General features: G+C 32.3%; 1 protein-coding gene across 1 annotated transcript in view; it reads right to left on the minus strand.

Moving 5' to 3' along the window:
- Window positions 1-23,039, minus strand: part of Bsg (immunoglobulin domain-containing protein Bsg) — a 109,831-nt gene extending 86,792 nt beyond the window's left edge. Inside the window, exon 1 of the mRNA XM_072531966.1 lies at window positions 22,818-23,039. Coding sequence (XP_072388067.1) covers window positions 22,818-22,881 — 64 coding nt within the window. The 5' untranslated portion in view covers window positions 22,882-23,039. The remainder of the gene's footprint in view (window positions 1-22,817) is intronic.
- Between the last annotated feature and the right edge of the window lie 1,146 nt (window positions 23,040-24,185).

The following is a 24,185-nucleotide window of genomic DNA, read 5'->3' on the forward strand; positions in this document are numbered from 1 at the left end:
TTATAAGTTGTCAAGGAATGTTATCTTTAACTACCATTTATTATGCCTATAATATTTGTTCCCATGCATCAGAGTGTTATAAATTTTTTGAAGTGGAGGAAATTGATTAGTTAGGAATTACATAAAATGTATAACGTTTAGAACAGACTAGGAATAAAACGATAAAAGTGATAACTATGCAATTATGTTGATAGGATGAACGTGGCTAAGAAAAAGTGTTTAATTATATAATTTAGCTCTCAAGGCCTAGTAGATCCATGGCTTGGTTTGCTATTCTTTTCCATTCTTTCCTGTCTCTGCTTGCTTTACCCTTCTAATTTGGGATTTTAAGTTCTTCTATGTCTCTTTCAACCTCCTTCCACCTGGTTTTCGGCCTACCTTTCCTCCTATTCCTCCAATTAGTATTCTTTTGGATAATCTCGTATTTTGCATCCTTTGGATATGGATCAACTATCTGTTTGTGATTTTATGATCCCTACGATATTCGGTTCTCCATACATCATCTGTAGTTCTATATTTGGTCCTTTTATCCACATTCCATTCCATAGGTTTCCTCCAAATATTTTCCTGAGGACTTTTCTCTCCTACAAGTCCTATAAGTTGTTTAGAGCAAATATACATCGATTACCAGCCATAATTCTCGTTTGGATTTCTTCTCTTATTTGTGTGTCTATCTGTGTCTGCATCTGGTCCTCTGTATGTTCTTATGTTCTTTATAGATTTTCCATGTCTTTTCGACGAGCACAGGATCTATTTGGTTTACAGTTTTTCCATCTGGCCTTCTCCTCGTTACTTGGTGTATTCGTTTGTGTTGGGAGTATGTGCTCACAATAATAATGATATTCCTGTTATTTTTTGCAAAATCTATTAAGAATTGACCATTTTCTTTCATTTCTTCATGCAAACTATGTTTTCCTATAATGTACCTATATTTCTTCTTTTCCTGTTTTTGCATTAGCATCACCTAGTATTATTTTTACAACGTATCTGGGAATATTTTCGAATACTGTATCAATTTGATTATATAAGTCTTCCTTTATTTATCTTTTTCTTTTCAGTCAGTGCGTTTATGTTTATAAATATTATTTTTTGGTATTTCCTCTTATTCTTAGCATGCATATTCTCTCTGAAATTGGTTAAGTCAACGATTAGATCTTTCAGATTTTTATATACCACAAAGCCTGTGCCTAACAATCTATTTTCTCAAATTGCTACTGAAAAATAAATAGTAATTTATTTCCATTGAGCTTTGTCCTAATTGTTTCGTTTCCTGTAGTGCTACTATTTCGAATTTATATTTTTTGCATTCGTCGACTAGGTGTTTTAGTTTTCCTTCTTCATATGTTCCTCTTACATTACATGTCCCTAGTAATATATATTTGTTTAATGTTATGTTTCCGTTAATAATCTTTACATTTTGTCCATCTCGTGTACCTTTGCTTTGCCAATTCATCTTCGTTATTTTTCCATTATATCTCTCTGCCACATTTCTGATTTCTTTCTGGATACTTCTTTTGACATATCATCATTTATATAGATTCGTTCGTCCTTTTTGTTTTTTAATTTACTTTTATTTTTTATTACTTCGATTTTATTTTTCACGCTGTTAAAGTTCCAATATGGTAGTATTTTCTCCTATTTTCCTTGCTCCATTTATATCTACTAATACTGTATAGCTTTTTCGTTTATTTCTCGCAGCTTTTAGTTCTGTAATTTCTCTCTTTAGTTACGTGATTTCGTCTTCGGCCCTATATTGTTCTTTTTTATGTCTTATATCCTCCTCAGTCCTAATCCCTGTTGGGATGTGGTGACACCATCACGCCTTTACAGTTTTTTCACGATTTCCCTCCATCCTTCCCTGTCCTGGGCTAGTTGTTCGGCTTAATGTAACCATTGGTTAATCAATATTTTTGTTTGATCCCCTAGGTCTCTTTCCTTCAACTCTACCCTCGACTATCAGTTTTTCCATCGTACCTGTTCTTCTAGTAATGTGTCCAAAATACTGCAAATATCTTTGTTGTATTTGTTTGAGCAATATATCCTTTACTTTGATTTACTTTACTTTAAGTTGTTCTAATATCGATACGTCAGTGCGATGATCAATCCAGGATATTCTTAACATGCGGCGGGATACCCACATTTCAAAAGCGCCTAGTTTATTTTTATCCGCTTTCTTTAAGGTCCACGTTTCGGATGCATATGTGGCTATGGGAAAAATGAGTGCCCTTGCCAGCCTTAGTTTTGTGTGTATTGTTATGCTAGAATGTTTCCAGATTGTTACCAGTTTCATCATAGCTGTTCTAGCAATGGTCAATCTTCTACGTATTTCTCTGTAGCACCCTCCGTCATTTGTTATTAGTGACCCCAGGTATATGAAACTATGTACTACTTCAAAGCCCCCAATTTCTTTAATGTGTTGAAGATTATTCCGAGCTCTGTCTACTATCATGATCTTTGTCTTACTCCTATTTATGTTTTTTATATCCATTGTTAATTCCCTCATCATGTTCACCTTTGGTGCATTCCATGTGAGTTTACGTTAACTACGTTTTTATTATTCCTATTTTTTTCCGTAAAATCCTCTTATAGTTGATTTCTTTGGCATGATCCATCGAATAAAAGATTCAAGCGACACCGTTGTAAGGCATTAGACTTGATTTTAGTTTATGTCAAATATAAGCAGGGAATCTAATGAAACAGGACAAACTTGGATAATTGATAAAATTAGTGCTACCGACGATTAGACTAGACTCTTAGCGATAAGAAGCCTACGTTATTATCGATAAGGATAGTATTCTGATCCCTCAGAAATACTGTCGCCAGAGTGGAAAATAAATTACTTAATTAGTGTTTTTTTTTGTATTGTTGAAATCCTTCCTTCCTGGTAATGTTAATAAATTAAGTATTGAGGAATTTGTTATTTATTAAAGTACTCCCAATATTTTACTTATTATTTTATCGAGTGCAACTGACTATAAACTTCGTAATGATTAAAAACTATGAAAATAAAAATTAACAAATTCATTCTATACTTTAATTGAATACTTATGAAAAATAATTTTAAATCTACCTGTTTCCGCCTGCCACTGGTAGAAACAGTCCGCCCACCGGCGCTAAACAATACGTCACATTCTTAAACTTAAATTTGTTGCACTAAAATCATCCAATAACTCGCAGATACCGTGGAGGATGAACCGACCGTACAAAAGTACCTAAAATGATGCTAATGTCATAATAAATTGTGTTTCAATGTCGTTTAATCAAAGTCACAGCTCCAAAAGATTAGCTACGTTTGTAGCATTACTCTAAAAATCTAGTGTTAGTGTTTGTCAGGATTGTACACTGTCTTTACTTTTACTACACCTACACAGTAAATTTATTTTAAGAGGGCGCTAAATGATCGAAAATAAATTTTTACTATGAATGGACAAATTTTAAATAGTAAGAGATTCTCATATTACACCTTCGTAATAGATAGCCTTAAAGATTCTTTAATGTTCCTTTCAAGATTGAACAGCGTATCAGTTATACCCTGTTTATTCACTGAAGGAATAAGTCTAAGAATAAATCTAGAAAAATAAATTAAATTCATAATAATACATCTTTAACGAGCGTAAGAAATGGTGGAATAAGAAGTAGTTCGGTATGACGTAGACCGTCATACGGAACGGCTCGTGATCACGGGAAAGCTAAGGGAGGCTCAAATCTGAGTATCAGGCGAAACTCAAGTTTCATTAGCCTTCTCTAGACATGCAGAGCTCTGCCCGAAGAGACCATTCATTTCCTAGTCAAGGCCTCTATCGAAAAGAGGCTCGATAGCAGGCGATAAAGACTTCAGCTGTCACTGCGGAAAGGTCAAACGAGACCTTTATTTACAATACACCACTAACGGCAATCAAAGCATGCATAAAGACAGCAAGACCAAGTTCAGAACAACCTTAAGAGACTGGTTTATTTAGGTACGTTAAACCAACTTGTTAGACAGCTACAAATAAAATGATTGCCATATGGATGTGAAGAGGATGTAACTTGAAATAAAACTATTCTTATTGTTTAATTTTATTCGTACTCTTAAACACACCCAATATAAATTTAATTCAGGTTCGGTAGATACACCCTGTATTTTTAGGAGCGCAACGAAAGGAAAAACGGAATATGTCGGATCGGCGCCAGGAAAATATTATCTTCACTTAAGAAGGGAAAAACCGATAGGAAGATAATGGAATCAAATGGATTGGCCGGTCGATTCTGTATGTCCTTTTAAGTGTATATAGAAAATGGGTTAGAGTTTCCATTTTACAGACAGTCTTATAACTACTTTTTTATGCGGAATTATTTTATAGTAGATAGCGAAATATACCACTTAAACGTTTAGAGACAGCTTTTCAGGCCCTCTTTGATAAAAAGCCGAAGGGTTTTAAAAAGAAACGCCAACCGGCATGCGGTAATTTGATTGAGAGGGTAAAAGAAACAGCTGCAAGCAAAACAAATTTATTTGAAATGTTAAGGCTGGAAGAACATTGAAGAAAAAGAAATATGCTCGGAATTGAGGGTAAGAGAGATTTTGTAAAGACATTTTCTGTAGTAAAAAAGAACTCCATTAATCTCGAATAAATTAAGTGCGTAATCCGGTTTATCATTTAAAAAAAAAAGACAAAAAATTCTTGATTTATTGCTATGAACGAATGCATTGGATTTACACATTTATTCTCAAGTCACTCAGATCGATTACCTTATGATAACCAGGATGTACCAGTATAGACGCAAATTGATGAAAGGAACAATAGATGACTATGACTATGTCTACAGCTTGAAGTTTAAGAATGAAAACAACAATGTAGAAATATGGCGAAATATTAATTGTAACCATAATGGGCAGACGAAAATAATACTTAGAGACATATGTAATAAGAAGAACACATTATAGCTAAGAAAGAAGTCACATATAACCATTAAAATGGGGAAAACATCCTGGAGGAAAAATATATTTACTTATATAGGAATGTTTATATATTTATATAGTTAACATTCATTTTAAATTTTTTAAATCTTTACCGAATATAGAATATCGCCAAAGATTTGGGGACAGGAATAGTAATACCGATTAACAAAATATGTACAGGATAATAGACAGCATACAACTCAGAGCGAAAAAACAATACTCAGCGTCCCTTTTAAGATTTATAAACGAATATTAGAAAAAATATTGAAATTAAAATATAAAAAATCACAAAGTGAGTTTAGAAAGAAAAGGAGCACTCAATATCACATATATTTACTATAAAGCAGTCTCCAAACAACGTCTTGTACTTGCCATTTGTTGACATTTGGCTTTATACCGAGAGAGATTTTGGACAAACCGAAACGAAGAGTATTCAAAAACAAACTAAGTAATGTTGTTAAAATCTTGTATTCAAACACAAAAATTTACGGTCGGAAAGGCGGTGCTTCATGACGTCTTGAAATAAATTAAGAGTAATATGAAATAAAAAAAAATTTATTTCAAATCTTTTATAAAAGGTATATACTAAAATACCCAAACGGGCTATTGGCGCACAAGCACACTTGACCTTTATGACCTCATATGAACGGATCTTTATAAACGGATCATTTTAATGAATGACCTGGAAGACCCGGGTCACCGAAACGAACCAGGTCTTCCCATCACTACCTACTATCGAATTAATATGTACTTCCAACCAACAGTACCTACTTTTAAATCTAATTTGCTATTCCCTAGATGAGATTGCTGATTTTGGCGTAAGTAATTTTTAATTTCTATATTGGTGAGAGCAAGAAGGTTGCAATACTGCAACTGTGCCGACAAAATGCACTTGTTTGCAGGTCACAAATGAAGAAAAAACCTATCCCCAGATATCTATTTAGTCCACTATTTAAAAAAAAGAAACATGTTCCACAGATATTTTTCTTGTCTTTCATTTTGGTTTCTTGAAAGTTCATAATGCATATACAGAGGAGTCATAAGTGTTGGAACATAAACAAGCGTTGGGTTATTTGGCCAAAATATGTCTATTAGAACAATCCTGTCTTAATAAAATGTTATTTTGCAAAAAGATAGTGTGTTTCAAACGTTTTCATGAAAAACGCAACTGCACAGTTCAGAGTCTCAGAAATAAATATCAAATAACAAACTTCTAGCGTAAGGCACATCAACGATGAATCAGAATTACAAACAATTTAATAAAAGATCGAACTTAAACTAAACGTTTTACGTGGTCTCCTCCGACTTTATTCCATTTCTAATTGTTTTGACACAGGGTTTTGACATAACTTGCGTTATGTACTATTTAATTTTGAACTAAATATTTTGTTTACCTGTAATCAGTATGGCGTCAATGTCTAGATTGCGCTTTTTTAATAATTGTACCAATATAAGATTTTAATGATGCCATAACTGTTATCTCCAATATTTTTACAAGGGTTCTTTTTATCTCTTATTTGATGACTTTGATTAATTTTTATAATCTTGACACATTACCTACTTTTATGTTTTTATACAATTATATTCAAGTCTTAGTACAAGTACTTTTAGCTTAAGTGTTTTCGTAATTATATTTGATGAAAATTAAGCAATAAATTTTAATACTGCCTCTTTATCTGTTGACGTACAACAAAAATTAAACAGTTAAAATTGAAATAAAACTTTAAGTACTGTAAATTTTACTAATTATGTCGCAACTGATTAATAAATAATAAAACTTGAATATTTACGGGCATTCATACGATTAATACAAAATTTCTATGACGTGATTATTTCCTGTAAATATAGCCTCGAACTTTACCGCCTGTATGACAAACCTGATATTATTAGGTCCATCAAAATAAACCGGCTGTGGTGGTTAGGTCACATAGAGAGAATGAATGAGATGGAGCCGCCAAAACATATTTAAAACCAAAGAATAGATGGAGTGAGAAGGAGAGGCAGACCCAGAGCACGATTTAAGGATCAGGTGGAGGAAGACTTGAGAATCTTCTTCTCATTGCGCCGTCTCCTTTCGAAGGTTGGCGATCCAAATGGCAATTGTAGTTTTGGAAACTGCTGCGCGAAAGATCTCTGCGGATGAGCGGTCGAACCATCTCCTCAGGTCTTTCAGCCACGAGTTCTGGCGTCTTCCTACTGATCTTTTGCCCTGTACTTTTCCTTCCAGTATAACTTGAAGTAATTCATATCTTTCGCCTCTCAGCACATGACCCAGGTATTGCATTTTCCTCTCTTTGATTATTCTTAGTAATTCTTTTTGTTTACACATGCGACGAAGTACCTCAACATTAGTAACTCTTTGTACCCATGGAATCCTCAACATTCGTCTGTATATATACATCTCAAAGGCATCTATTCTTTTTTCTATTTCAGAGTCCATTGTCCAACTTTCACAGCCATACAGTAAGACAGAAAAAACGTAACATATGATCATTCGGATTCTAAGCTGTAGACTAAGGTCTGATCTTGTAAAAAATGTTTTAATGCTCATGAATGTTTTCCTTGCTTGTTCGATTCTTGATAGGATTTCTTTTTTTGGATTACACTGACTGTTGATATTTGTTCCCAAATATTTTATGGAATTTACCTGTTCTATTATTTGACCCTTGGCATACACCTGTACGTTTATTGGTGTCTTTGAAAATACTAAAGTTTTAGTTTTGGAAACGTTTAGATGTAAACCGAACATTTCGCTGTGGTGAACTACCGCATTTATTATATTTTGTAGTTCTTGTGCGTTGCTTGCTATTAAGACGGTATCATCAGCATATCTGATGTTGTCTATGCTGATTCCGTTAATCTTAATTCCTCCTTGGACCTCGTCTAATGCTTCTCTGAATATAGACTCCGAATACAAATTAAAGAGTAGCGGTGATAAGACGCAACCCTGTCTCACTCCTCGTCGGATTTGTATGTCTTCGGATGTTGTGTGCTCTATTTCAATTGTTGCCGTTTGGTACCAGTATAGTTCTGAGATAATTCGCAAGTCTTGTTCGTCAACTCCAGTTGTTCTCAGAATTTCGATCATCTTTTGATGGTTAACGCAGTCAAATGCTTTTTGATAATCAATAAAACATGCATATACATCTACATTCATGTCTCTGCATCGTTGCGTTAACACATTTAAAGCAAAAAGAGCCTCTCGTGTTCCCAATCCGTTTCGAAATCCGAATTGAGTGTCACTCATCTGGAACTCGCACTTCTTGTAAATTCGTGTATGGATAATTCTGAGAAAAGTTTTAAGGACATGAGACATCAAGCTTAATATTCGATAATCATCGCATTGTGAGGAATTCGATTTTTTTGGTAATGCTACGAATGTTGATTTTAGCCAGTCTGTTGGTATTTTACCTGTGTCATATATCTTATTGAATAGCGCTGTTATTAAATCTAGGCTTTTACTTTCGTTATCTGCAATTAGTTTAAGTATTTCGACATTGATATTGTCTGGACCGGTGGCTTTTCCATCTTTCTGAGATTTTACTGCATGAATCACTTCTTCTTTGGTTATTTCTGGGCCTTTTTCATTTATTCGATTATCTGTGGATGGTGGAGAACAAGGTCTATCGTCGTCAAAAAGAGTTTGTATGTATTCTTTCCATCTCTCTAGTTTGTCTTCTGTACCCATAATTATTTCGTTATTATCATTTTTTAATATTGTTGATTGTCTCTTTTTGTGTCTACCTGTCATTTCTTTTACTTTTTTTATGAATATTAAAGGTGTCGTATTTTTCCTGAAGTTGTTCGATTTCTAGGCATTTTGTTGACATCCAGTTTTCTTTCGCCTCCCTGCACTTTTTTCTAATGATTTTGTTGATTCGCTTGTATTCTATTGGGCTTGTTTTATGTTTTCGTCTTACGTCCATGAGGTCCATGATCTCTTGCGTCATCCATTCTTGTTTTTGTTGTGTTTTATGAACCCGATGTCTTCTTCTTGTATCTTTGTTATTTTTGTTTTTAGAGCAGTCCATGTTACTTCAATGTCTGTCTGTACCAAGTTTTCGATCGTTTTTATTTCTTCCTCAAGCTTGATACTTATTACTTTTTTCTGTTCAGGGTTCTTCAGTTGTAAGATGTCTATTTTTCTTGTCACTGTTTTTTTTTTGACTTTGAGAAATCTTTTTAATCTAAAATCCATTATAACTGGATTGTGATCGCTATGTATATCACCTCCAGGGTATGTTTTCGTAGATTGTATGTACTTCTTAAAGGTGTTATTGAGCAAAATGAAGTCAATTTGTACGCAGAATTGTACAAGTCTATATCCTCTATTATTTCTGGTACCTAGACCGTATGCTCCTATGTGGTCTCCTTCAGCACCACGACCAATTTTAGCGTTAAAGTCACCCATGATCATCGTTATCTCACCTCTTTTTGTCAGTCTCATTATTGAGAATCTTGGGAGTATGAAACTGGAAAGCCAAGGTGAAGAATAGGAGAGAATGGAGACTTATCCTTGAGCAGGCCAAGACCCACCATGGGTTGTGGAGTCAATGATGATTATAATATAGACAGGACATTATTGAGTCCCCTACCTGTGTCGAGACATAAAATCTAGACATATCTGACGTCTAGTTCGTGAGACGTTCATTATATTCTTTATTCTTTATAATAATACACTGAGGTGTAAAATTAACCTGACACTTAGATTTTTCCTAAAAACTGGCGTTTAAAAAGTTGGATTAATTAAGTTGGCGGCTGAATAAAGGCTATACTGTTTCAAGCTTTGGCAAGCTTTTGAAATTAAACGCCGTCGACAAGCTTCCCTTAAAGAGCTTTAACGGATTTAAAAACACCGGAAACAAAGGGGCAGGCTCATATTAACACAAGTAAGCAGCGATTTGGGTTTTTTGGACAACTTTTCGAAGAAAAAAAAACAAGAATACCATACCTTCTTCTTGTGATTTTTTTCCATGTTGCAGGTTAGTTATTAACATAGCTATTCGTATCTTAATCGCTCGGAAAAGGTCTACTGAACTGCAATTATACCACTCTCGAAGTTTTCTCAACCAGAACCACAAAATCCTTCTTCGGCCTATGCTTCTTTTATGCTTGATCTTTCCTTGCATGAAGAGTCTTTGTACTTTATCACCTCTGGTAATATAGCCTAAATATTATAATTTTCTTATTGTAATAGTTCTTATGACTTCGCAATCCTTTTGTAGTCGTCTCAGTACCACATTTTAAATGTTTCCAACTTTTTTATATGATTTATTTTTAGCGTTCAGCTTTTCATTTCATACAACAAATTAGAGAACACATAACACCTTAGGGCTCTTATCCACAGTTGTCTATCTGTGTCCTTATTTCTCTACCTTGGACATTGTACCAATATCATATAATGTGAACGCATTCCCATTTCCATACGTGAAAAAACTCCCAATGTTTATTCCCGATAGTTTTAATTTATAATTTTCTTGGAACATAAACATTTCTAAAAAGATAGGTAATTTGAAGGGTTATGGCATTCTTAAAACAAAACAATTTATTGGTTTCCAATATTCACGGTTATTAAAAATGTTTGAGATATGTTAAAGCTTCATAGCTGACACTGATTTGCTTTTATTACAAAAACTGATTGGCGTTTTTAATCTCTTTGTTTATTTTTTCAAATATAAAATGATAATGAACAGGCCGGTAAGCTATACAAGTAAAATTTTTAATTAACCCTGAAACAGTTAAAAATAACCGACTGAATAAAAGATAAATGGTAGTGCGATAATAAAAAAATTAGCCAGTGAATAAATAAAATCAACGCGGGCTTTTTTAGTAATAATAGTAATAGTAAACTTGATTCTGAATAAGTTTGATTCTTATTTATATACGGTATCAGTGGTATCACCTAAAAAATCAGTACCGAAATCTAAAGCGCTAATAATTTGGTCACATAAGTTTAATTTATGGTATTTGACAAGTTGTTATTACTTAGAGTAGACTAAAATAGTCTCGTTACTGTTATTTCAACTAATAACTTTTTTTAGTATAACAATATTTTTTTAATTAAGGAAAATTTCTACACGAAATAACTAATAAATAAATTTACCATTTTTGAAGTGATTGTAAGGAAATATTTTCTAATTTTAAAAAACGCCTGGGAGATGTCTAACATCCCAGAATCATATTTTTTCTGTCTTGTTCTACTTGGGAAACTTTATAGTATGGCCAAAGACTTCACTCTTTCAATATCACCCGTTTAATAAACAGTTTGCTCCAAAATCACAGATTTTTGGTAGAATTACAATTCCAAAACAGAAGTCGCTGGAGGACACAAAATAATAAGCTGCTACAAGGAAGCGTTTTGACCCCAACTCTATTTAACATCTATACGAACGACCAACCCTTACTAGCACGCATACAGAGCTTTATATAAGCGGACAATTGTGTTATTACAGTCCAGGCAAACGACTTCGAAACTTTTGATTGTGATAAAAAATTATCTTAGCCCTCATAACTATTAGTGCCTATTAGATCACCTAAAAGAAAATCTAACCACAACATATACATGTAACATCAGCTTGTGAAAGACCAACCTTAATCATATTTACAGCACCTACCATTTAAACATGTGTTAAATGCTGACTCTCCATGACTATATTTACATTTAATAATCTTCTTTTAATAAAATGTTAAAGGAAATACAGACTACCTTAAAAATTTGATGATGTGTTTCTTTACAATTTGAAGCAATGAATCATACGTGTTTGATGCTCTCATGGCATACCTTGATTGTGGAGAACAAGATTTCAAATCGAATGGTATGTATTAACAAAAAGTTTTTAAGTTTTTATTAAAAAAAGTGGAATAATAATGGTGTTCCTTAGATATTTTTGATGTGTTTAGATTTACCTATCTGGGTTCTCTCATAACCAGTGATAATGACACATTTGAAGAAGTACAACGAAGAATACTGCTAGTAAACAAATGTTATTTTGGACTAAACAAGCAGCTAAAAAAACAAATTTAAGCCAAAAAACAAACTAACAATATATAAAACACTCATTCTATCAGTGCTGACATATGGGTCAGAAACATGGACCATATCCACAACAGACGCAGACTCTACCAGCTGCCACAGCATCTGAAGTTGAAGCAATGCAGGTTGTGTCTAATATGTGTGTATACCATAATTTGTTTCAGTCCAACACTATTGTGAATTCCACTGGTAATATTCTCGATTTGGTGCTGCTTGATGATGCTGATGTAACAGTGTCCAGGGCAGATGAAGCTCTTTTGAGGGAGGGTATGCACCACCCACCACTGGAATTTGAGATAAAGATGACCAAAAGGTGCCCTAGTAATAGTGGTTTGGTTAGTGATGGTTTCTATAGACTTTAAGTCGGCTGACTATGTGAAAATAACTGATTTTTTATCACAGGTCTGTTGGGATAATTTATTTTTAGGAAAACCACTGAATCAAATTGTGAATATTTTTTATGATATAGTTTACTTAGCTATAGAATTATTTATCCCCCTAAACAGGTATTCAAAACGTAGATTCCCTTCTTAGTTCTCACCAGAGTTGAAGAACCTGATAGTTGACAAAAAGAAAGCTCACAAAAAATATCTTTTTTCTAAGTCACTTCTGGATTATCGCACTTTTTCTCAGCTGACAGTCAACTGTAAATTGTTAAAAGCTGAAGGCTACAGAAATCATATTTTTTTAACAGAATTTTACTAGGAAATAATTTGAAGGGATTTTGGTCGTTTGTGAATTATCATAGGGGAAAGCCTTCCTTGTCCGCTGTGTTGAGTTATGGTGGTGTTGAATCCAGTCTCAGACACGATATTGTAAATCTTTTTGCAGAATATTTTTCTACAGTCTATTCCACTCAAATATGTGACATACCCAGTGATTCACCTTCACTTGGTCTTACTAACGACTAGTTTCAACATAACTATATCTGATATTTATTTAAAATTATCAGAACTGGATGTGAATAAGGGTCCTGGTCCTGATGGATTGCCTTCCAGTTTTCTGGAGAATTGTTGTTTTATATTATCCAGAACTCTTTTTCACATTTTTAATCTATCCTTAAATAAGGGTAAAATTCCAGAATGCTGGAAAAATAGTTATTTTTAAAGCAGGAAACAATTCATTGGTGAATAATTACAGGCCCATTAGTATAATACCAAAGATATTTGAATGTTTTGTATGTGACTATCTTAAAGCTTCACTTGAAAAACAGCTAGTAGACCAACAATTTGGATTTCGAAATAGCAGATCAACTGAATGTAATATACTAGTGTTTGTGGACTTCCTGAGAAAGGCCATGGAGAGGGGCTGTAGAGTACATGCACTGTACACTGATTTCTCCAAGGCCTTTGATTGGGTCAATCATAATATTAATAAACTTAAAAAAATGGGTGTTGGTGGGCCACATCTTAGATGGCTCAGAGCATACCTGACTGACTGAGTTCTCAGATGGTGTGTATCAGGGATTTTGTTTCCAATGAGATTAAGGTTCATTCAGGAGTACCCCAGGGTTCTCATTTGGGACCTCTGTTATTTAACATATTCATCAATGATATACACCTCTGCTCCCAGCTCAGTTCACCTCTTCTTTTTGTGGATGATTTACAGTTCTACACAATTATCAATAATACAGAAGATTGTGTTAATCTTCAACACGATCTTGATCAGTGGAGTGAGTGGTGTGTGTTGAACACATCCAAGTCTCATGCTGTTTCATTTGGACGATCGAGAGATCCAATGGAATATAATTATAATATACAGAACTTTCTTGTTGCCCGGGTAAGAGAAATTCGTGATCTGGGAATAAATTTAGACTCTAAACTTTTATTTGAATCGCATTATATGTCAATAATTTCCAAGTCTTTACAAATGCTTGGCTTTATAAAAAGATTCACTAGAGACTTTTAGAATATTGAAGCAATTAAATTACTATATTGTTCTTTAGTCAGACCTCATCTAGATTATTGTTCTTGTGTATGGTCTGCATCTTACAATATTTACATATCAAAAATTGAGACAGTTCAACACAAGTTCTTGAAATATGCAGCATATAAACAGGGCATACCTTTTGAAGTAAATTATGATCAAATTGAAACCCAACTTGGTATTCTCTCATTGTACGACAGACAATTAATTAAAAGATGCAAAGATGCTTTATGGTATAATTAATTCTACAGTATTGTGTCCTCAGCTACTTGAGCAGGTCGGTCTGCATATACCTCTACATAGAACACCATTAAACCAAACTTTTTATGTCCCTCTTCACAGAACAAACTATGCATATGATAATTTTTTATTTCGAGCACTAAGATCGGCAAATATTCACCAAGATCTAGATTTTTTTGCACCGAAGGCCGAATTCATTTCTGGTCTCAGGCATGTGTTTATTTGAGTGGCTGGAATAGGTAATCATCATTTTGATGTGTAAAACTAAATTACGTGATTAAGATTGTGATATTTATACTTTTATTATTGTGATATTTATACTTATATTTTTTTATTTTATTGTATACATTGTAAACATTGTTAATCTTATTAGGCAGCAGCCCGTTGAAAATAAATAAATAAAAATTGTCGGCTCCTCTTCGAAAGGAAGATACTACGAAGAATAATTGGTGCAATCTGTGAGAATGGTATTTGGACAAGGCGATATAATTTCGAATTGTACGAGAAGAATAAAGAAAAAGTAAATGATAAAGAATAGTAAATTCGATTATCAAAAATAAATCAGTTAAAATTATACTCTTGAAAAATTTCCACTGTGTGTACATACATGACATCGTTCACTACACTGGTGAAATTCTCGCTTTAAAACTTCTATATTTCCACAATCTACCGGGTAAACTTTCACGAATCTGTGATTATCTAAATTTGATTTATTATTTACCTAATATATTTGATGTTTTCAATCGAAATATTTAAGTAAACATAACATTAACATTTAAAACAGCAAATAATGTATGTAAACATATTAACAATAACAAATTTAAATTAAATAACAAAAATTAGCTACCAAAATTAATGGTGGAACTTTTTAAAAAAATTTTACATCAGAACTGACAGCCAGTTTCAAGCTGAAGTTTCAATAGCAATAGAACAAATTCTACATAATCCGAATAATTTTATTAAGTTACCATTCATGTCTTTTGATAGAAACACAGATTGTTGATATATCCACATTTGCTAAGGTCTCTACTTTGAAGGCCCTGAAAAACCACAACACTGTAATCTCTCTACTACAGCTTATCTGCAATTAGTCGTTTAAGGTCGACATTAAACCGTAGGTTCCATATATCTGGGTACACTTAATGATACAGAACCCGTGATATGCTGCAGCACGGCTTACTCTCAAGATTAGGTATGGCACATTGTCCACCTTTCGGTAATTATAGTAAGTGGCAGTTTAAGTAAGAACATTCTGCTGGCTCAAAGTAGCTTGGCTGCTGGTGTACATATTTTGTACTGGGTTTTCGACCGCCCAAGCAAGATTGGGAGAGGTGTAGGTGTTAAGATTGTTAATATGTACCTGTATTTTTATGTCCCAGCCCCTGACCCAAACAAAATAAGCCATTATATTATATAAATCATTGAGTGTAATTAGTAGAGCTATGAGAAACAAGTAGAAAAAAATAAGATGAAGTGATGATATGGAAAGAGTAACAAGTAAGCAGTGTATGGCTGCCTAATTGTATGGTACCTATGTTCCTTGCATAAACAATCAAGTTGTAAGGGAGACAGTAACAAGCTAGCAAACACTTCTTGGGGAGTCAATACATATACAATCAGGACAAATGCTCTTGCATTAGTCTATTCAACAGCTCAATATTGTGCTCCAGTCTGACTAATACAGTCACCCCACTAATATTCTAGATGCACAATTAATGCACAGTTTTAAGCAAGATTGCACCACTCAAAACACAACAGTTAGCTGCCCTTAAATATGAAATATGAAATATCAACCAACTTAATTAAATATATTTCATCAGAGATTTCTCTTCCTCTTTGTTTTATAGTTAATGCTTCTTTCAGGCAAGGTAAATTTCCTCAAAGTTTAAAACTGGCAATTGTGAAGCCACTACATAAAAAGGGTGATGTTACTAAGATGGAGAACTATAGACCAATAAGCCTTCTTCCATCATTCTCAAAAATATTCGAAAAAGCAATATATTTCAGATTACAAAACTTTTTCACTACAAAACACTTATTTAGTAGTTCACAGCATGGTTTTCTCGCAGGGAGATCTATTGAGACAGCTACCTATGATTTTATATCAAAAATTTTAGAAAAACTGGAGGCAAAGATGAAAACACTAGGTGCTTTTTTGGACCTATCTAAGGCTTTCGATAGCCTAGATCATGTTCTTTTATTACAAAAATTACATCTTTATGGAATACAGGGACCGGCATTAAACTGGATAAAATCATTTCTCACAGATAGGTCGCAAAAGGTATGCCTGGAGAAAAGGGGATGTAAGGTTTACTCTGATCCTATCAATTTAAAATTAGGCATACCACAGGGGAGTGTCCTGGGGCCTTTCCTCTTTTTGGTCTACATAAACGACCTTCCAAATGCGGTGGTTAGTAGTTCCTCAAACCTTGTAAATTTCGCTGATGACTCAAATGTGCTTTTCTGGGAAAAAACTTTAGAAACACTCCTCACAGTGGCAGAGCAAATTCTAAGCAAGGCTGAACAGTGGTTCAGTGGAAATCGGTTGTTGCTTAATACTGATAAGACAGTTTTAATAGTGTAATATCATTATATTTATTTATAGTAGCGTTTGTGTAAAAATTTTTGTTATTTTCGGATTAAATTTCACAATAAATTGTGCGTCTATCTGAATATCTATTAACTGAAATAATTTTAGTTTATATGTCATACTAGTAGATCCTTTTTATTGGAATAAGGATTGTGAAATTGTTTGCAAGATTGTAAGCTGTTCTTGCTGGAGAGTTTCGAGATCTCAGCTACAGTTGTCCCTGGTTTAGCTGATCGATGTCAGTATTTATTATTTATTGGCAGTGATGGATACTTTTAACATTTCTGGTATTGTGCTTTAAAGAGTACAGTAGAGTAGAGTAAATTTTTATTTGCATAAATTTTTAAACATAATTGAGCAAATAACGTCACATTATTCATTACAGATTAAATATATATATATATATATATATATATATATATATATATATATATATATATACATACATATATATATATATATACATATATATATATATATACATATATACACATATACATATATACATATATACATATATATACACATATATATATATATATATATATATATATATATATATATATATATATATATATATATATATAATATATATATATATTAACATTACAAATTAAATATGCTGATCAAGGAGAAGGATAGGCCAGGTACTCCGCCACAGTTTAGGGCTCAATGTCAACTAGGTGTTGAAAAACCTTTCTTTTAAAAGCTCTATAGTGCGTTTCCTGTTGAATGCCAGATGGTAGACTATTATAAAATTTTAACACACGCATACAAAGGACTTCTCTCTGTTATAGGTTATATAATGGTTTCTTTGATATTACACTATTTTATTACTTTATTAGGTACTACAACTGTAATAAAAAGAAATATACTATTTTTAATATAAATGAAAAGAAATTGTCAGAACGATGGTTCAGAAACCAGAAAAAGGATTTAATATTTCACTTTGTTAGTTTTAAATATTTGTTTGCTTTGAGGGGACGTACTCTTAAAAGTTCAGAAAGTAACGGGTATAACATACAGGCTATTGATAGTTAAAGTAACAAGTCGTTACAGATATTAAAAAGTAACGAAAATTTATATACAGTTTCATATATAGCCGACTGATTATGGCTGTGAATCTGATCGTTGATGATAGTTTTAGGAGATTAGGAGAATAAATGAATAAGTAAGTTTTTTTTTTGTTTTTTAACACTAATTAAATATTCGACTAAATAAATTACACTATTTGATCACTTAAGTATTATTACACTTCATTTAAATAACTTAGTTCAAAAACCAACTTGTTTACAATACTAAACTCAATGATAGTAATTATATACTTCAAAATCTGAATTACTGTTCTATAAACTATTAACTCTGTATTTACATAATAACTTCATATTTAAATCTAAGGTTTATATTTGTCATAACAGTATTTTAAAAATGGGGAGAATTTACTATTGTACAATTCAGCACATTGGACCATTTAAATCGATACCTTAAAGCGAATTTAAAACAGTTGTATATTCGTGGAATGGAGTATACATATTCTTATACATATATTTTTTTCTTCTATAGTAACACATGATTTAAGAGCAATACCTGTAATCATAAATAATACTCATGAAAAATATTCAACAACACAATGGATATTACTTTGTAATAAACAAAATTTATATGTAAAACTCACATAATAAAAATATATTACTAGCATTCAATTCATTTAACCATAGTGGAAATGTTAGAATTAATTAATACATATTACATATGTTCAGAAAATAAACACAATGGGGTTATAATACAAGGTAAAAAAAAAACAAAATAAAACTCAACATTTAAGAGTCTAAGAATGATAATATAGGAAAATAGATGTGTTTTTCAGCTCTAACAACTATATCATAGCACAAAGAAAAAACATGCATTTTTGTTATATTTGGCCATTTGTTGACTTTTAATTATATTATTTAACTTCATACAATTCTATTGATCATAATAATTTAGGAAAAGAACAGAAATAATACTGCGAATCTTCACTTTTTCTTGAAGTAACATAATGTGGCTTAAGATTAAGATGTTATACCTCCAAATTTTAAGAGGAATTTCAACAAATTAAAAAATAGCAGAGGAACTTGATATTCAAAAAACCACAGTTTGTAATATTAAAAACTACAGTAGAAGGTTGAATTGGAGGTAGTGAACAAAAGCAAACATATTGAGATGGACAAAATCCAAACTTGCCTGATCAATAAAGATTGGCCCAGAGTGTTGAATCAAAATTTGATCGTGTTTTGGTGACCTGTTCATACAAAGGCATTTAAGTGCTATTTTGTTCCCTTGAATGTATGTTGATTGTGTCTTGTTTGCTAAAACCAACAAACAATTAACTGTGGAGGTCTTCACTTGGAAGCCATATTGAAAAAAATATATCATATTCCCAATATTTTCCAAAGATATATTAAATTTTTTTTGACGATCAGTTGTGTAACTGTGTTAACTGTAGATTTTTGAGTGAACATGACACACAATCACACATAAACACATGTGCACACATATTCAAACACAAAATACACACATGTATATCTACACAATGCTCAATCAGTAAATCATCAGACAGCCACAATTTTTGAAATATGCAGATTTCAGTAAAATGGGCTCTATAAAAATATTCTTAAGTCACCAGCCAAGTTTTACGGCTATTGGGCAATATATGTCATCACTTAGCTATAATGACCTTGTTGCTGACTTGCAAAACATGAAATTTTTGGAGAACCTCATAAGTCACAATAAAATCATAGTGACCCTTGATTGAAGAGTATTGAAAGAAAAACAGTAGTTCAGATTTGGATTTTGACTCTGACGATTCTGTAAATAATCAAGAATATTCTCTGCACACAAGTTCCAGTGAAAGTAATGAATCTTCAATGAAAAAAGTAAGGCAACATTTTAATGACTTGAGACCTTTTTGCAGTATGTGGCTTGTGTCTTAATATAATAACATCAAATTTAATTTTTTAGTAAAACATACCCATAAATAACCTGTTTTTAAAATTTTTTATTTATAAAGAGCCACTTATACTTATATTCTGATTAAACTCATTGTCAGAATATGTTCTAAGGCCAAAAAAGTATTTTATTTACAAAGTGGCTTAGACCCTTCTTCACTAGTACCTATATTTTTTTGGAGTAGTCGATATTAGCACAGTGCAACTACAGATATTACCTAATCAAGGTCAAGTAGAAGGCAATAGAGGTTCAATTATTTTGACCCCAGAAAAACTTCTGCCAAGCTGGTGAAGCAAAGTTAACATGGTAGAAAGAAATAAAACAAAAACAGAAAATTGTTGAAACTTGGGACACAACCATATAAACTTGAAAGGTGCAGCAAAATAAGCAAAGAAGACTGGAGATCTGTGTAAATGCAAAAAAAGTACAGAGAACTGGTCCAAGGTACCAAATTGTCTATATTAAACGGCTTTGGGATTTTGAAACATCTGAAAACATAATTTATCTTCGACAATAAATGTTGTAAAGAAAAAGAGAAGCTGCAAGAGAAAAACAAAAAGACAAAAGTCAACAGGAAAATTTAACAAGTTTGTATTTTGTAAAAGCAAATAGGAGTTTTTATTGGTTCATTGACTATAAAACTCAACTAAGCGAATTCAATAATTATTTCCAAACATATTTGGGGAACCAATAGTACCTAACATCAAATTTTTACAATAGATTCCTCCCATAATAAACAAGCAGTTTTATCTCAGTATTGTAAAACACTATCGGTAATATTGAAAAAAACTATAACCAAGTTGATGAAACAGGTGAAGTAGACGGGGATGACAAAATCAATTATTTTTTAATTAAAAAATAATTTTGTAGGTATATTCTTACCTTTAGAATTTTATATTCATTTTATTGTGAAAAATGTCATAAGTCACATTTATTTTTTTATAACTATTCAAAAAAATATACTTAATAATTTATTAGGTATGTAAAGAGTTATTGCTCTGACCTCTTGAATTGATTAATTATATGGTGAGTTCTGTCCTGCAACCACTGTGTGATCTACTTCTGAGGTGTAACATCTTACCCCTATGATCCATGGTTCAGGAAAAAAAGTGTTGCTTAAGCTGTGCCACAGAGCACTCAAAAACTCTAGGGGATTATAGCCTTGGCACAGTATGAGCAAACTGTCTGACAGCAATTCATCCTTACTTGTGGGAATAAAACTGATATGAGGCAAAAAAGATAGCCCAAAGGAGGACTTCAAAATGAGGAACTCTTATCACCCCAAACATGGCCCTACAGGCAAACCTTCAGTAAAGTAAGGCAGCTTCGGCAGAATTTACTATTGCTTTAGAATGATTTGATGTTGCCTGAATATTACCTGGATATTAAAGTTGGAATTAAAGGTCCATCAGATGTTGGTGAAGAGCTTATAAATAGCAGGTTTGCTGAATTCCTGTGGCTTTATATATTTAATAGAATATGTACAGTAAGCCAATTGGCTGCAACCTTTGCAATATGAAAGGAATAGAGGAGAAGGTGTTCAGAGCAGAGTAGAAAAACGAGATTACGAGAGTGCAAAAATTACTTAATGAGTACTTAATGATACAAATATCAGGGTATAATTATGATTTTGAATACATGTGAATGTCTTCACATATGTAAAGCACATATTCCTAGCATAAATTGAGCTTACTATGCCAACAAATGATTGATGTTAACTAAATTATTAGACAAAAAAATTTAAATGATCCATTTACAAAACAATAACTAGATTTGTAGTACTCTATGGATTTAGAACCTGGATAATAACAAAAAAAAAATGAAGACAAACGTAGGATATTTGAAAAAAAAAATAATACTGAGGAAAGTGTATGGTCTAGTACAAAAAGATAATGATAGTAGAAACATCCAAAGAAACCATGAAAATATTTAAGTCAATGATGAGTACATTGAATAATTGATGCTGTCATGGCTGGTGCATGTTCAAAAACTAGATGAGACAAAAAAACAAAGAAAATATCATAGTGGCAGCCTACAGGAGAATGAAATGGAGGAAGAGCCAGAAATAGAAGGCTGGGTTATGCAGATGACCTTCTAATAATGGACATTGGAGGGTGATGAATAAGAGCACAGAAGATATCTGAATGGAGACAAATAACAGTTTATATAACATACCAGCTATCTTCTTTGATACCAGTATTATACAGCCAAAGAACAATGATAAAAAATTACATTAGATTATAAAGAATATATTTAATTTTTTGGCCAGGTGGTTAGTGATTTCATGACATTTCTGTAACATTGGTAATTCATATACTCAAGAAAATTGCATTTAAGTATTTATTATTTTTGTATTTTAGAATAAAAGAATAAAATTCCCAATGAAACTACTGGCATAATTCCAAAGTTAGTAAATTTGCCATTTAAAATATTATGTATTCTTTATCTTTATTCTGACAATCATAATAAATAACTAATGGTTCCATTGGTTAATCATCAATAGTTGATGGACTTAATTCTGTAAATATATTATCTACTTCTTGGTAAATGATGACTCACACCTGATATAAAGGTTATATTTAGATGGACATGGTAACCCTTCTGTATTTTGTAATTTTTCTGTTACATACTATATTTTACATCTTAAAACATCTAGAGAGCCGATGGGACATTTCTAGATTCACATTTTTTGAAGTTACAATTTGCTTTAAGTTGGTTTATCATTTAAGAAAATTTCTAATCCCCTTACAAAGAATTTAGTTCATAAAATACTTTGATAACCTATGAATGAAATGAAATTATTTTACATTGCAGTAAAACTAGGTACACTTCTCAAATAAACTTGGTTACTAGAAACTGATTATTTGCAAAAACCCATTGAAGACCAACCAAATTAACAAAAAATATTGTTTTTTTAAAAGTAAGGAAAAATTAGGAAATGTCATTTTACCAGAATTAATTCTGGATTCTAGGTAGTATCGATTTAGATAAAAATATTCCTCGGATATCCTTCAACGAGGTTAAAGTCAAAATTGAGGGAGTCTAATTTCACCCTTAAAAGACGACCTACCGCACCCTAAATCAGTAAAAATACTTACTTGAAAATACGGAGCTGATGAAAAATAGAAAATTCAAGGTAACACAAAACACAAAATTTTTCATTTTCTAAATTGTTTTTGGCCTAAATTGTTTGCTACACCATTAACAACACGTCTTTGTTACACCGAACACACACCACACGCACACTATCTTTGTCGACCTCGCATTAATTCACTCAAAAAGGACAATATAAAATGGCGATAATCAACCAAAGACAGTCACGAGCTGGTAGTAGTTTACGTAATCTCCGACAGTCGATTGCGCAGTTGTCAGGTTTAAAATGTTTTCTACAGATTTTCAAATTCAAAATTGATAATATATAAAAAAAATTAGGAATTATTAAAAAATATGATACACAGTTTTAGGTAATTATAATCATATGATTTTTTTATATTTAGTAATTTTGTTCTTTGTTGGAAGGTATGTATGTTCATTGGTACATTGTAGACATACATTATGCATTTAGAATATTTGATAAAAAAGACAGAAAAGGTTATATGTATTATTATATTTATTTTTATGAAATAGAAATATAAGCCAACTTGAGGCACCGCTTTATTTACTGCGCTACATAGGTAAGTAATCATCATCAGATGGATTTAGTTCAAAACGTTATATTATCCAAAAATATTCGATCATCATTTCCTGTTGCGTGCCTCTCTTTTCCATCCCCTTACCCCAATATCTTTGAAATCTTCCTACACTCCGTCAATATAACTGAGTTTATTTCGTCTGCTTTTTTTCCTTCTGACCACTTTGTCTAGCATAGTTCTTTTAGTAGGATCACTTCCATTCGCATCATGACGCTCACCGATCCGAAACCGTTGATTTTGATCGTAGTACTTATGTATGCATTAGCTAAGGTCTATAGAGTTCAAAATTATATCGCTTTCTACAAAATCCATGTTCGGTAACTACGCCATACGTGGCCCCCGGTCTTTTCCTATTTTATTGTTTCTGCAGTCCACCAGTGACCCAAGCAGTAGCAGATTTTTCCACAGCTTCAATAGCATGTTATATTTATGTTGCATAGCTAAATTGTTTTGTGATATTATTGATCTTACCGATGTATTTTATTTGCATTAACCACAAATTCGATGTTCCTTATGCATTGTCAAGTGCCAGTGAGTTATGTAAACTTTAAATTTTTTTTTATGGATTTAATAGTTACCTATATTGTTATTTAGAATGTCAATTTTTTGGAATTTAAAAAAATGCAAGCGTCCAATCAATTTAAATAAGTTAAATAAAACAAATATGACTAAATATATTCAATATATTTTGGACATCACTGATACTGTTATCAACGTCATAATTACCAGTATTATAAACTGCTGATTAGCTACAAAAATGTTAAATAACATTAG

Source organism: Diabrotica undecimpunctata, chromosome 5 (assembly GCF_040954645.1).
Source record: "Diabrotica undecimpunctata isolate CICGRU chromosome 5, icDiaUnde3, whole genome shotgun sequence".
Lineage (NCBI taxonomy): Eukaryota > Metazoa > Arthropoda > Insecta > Coleoptera > Chrysomelidae > Diabrotica > Diabrotica undecimpunctata.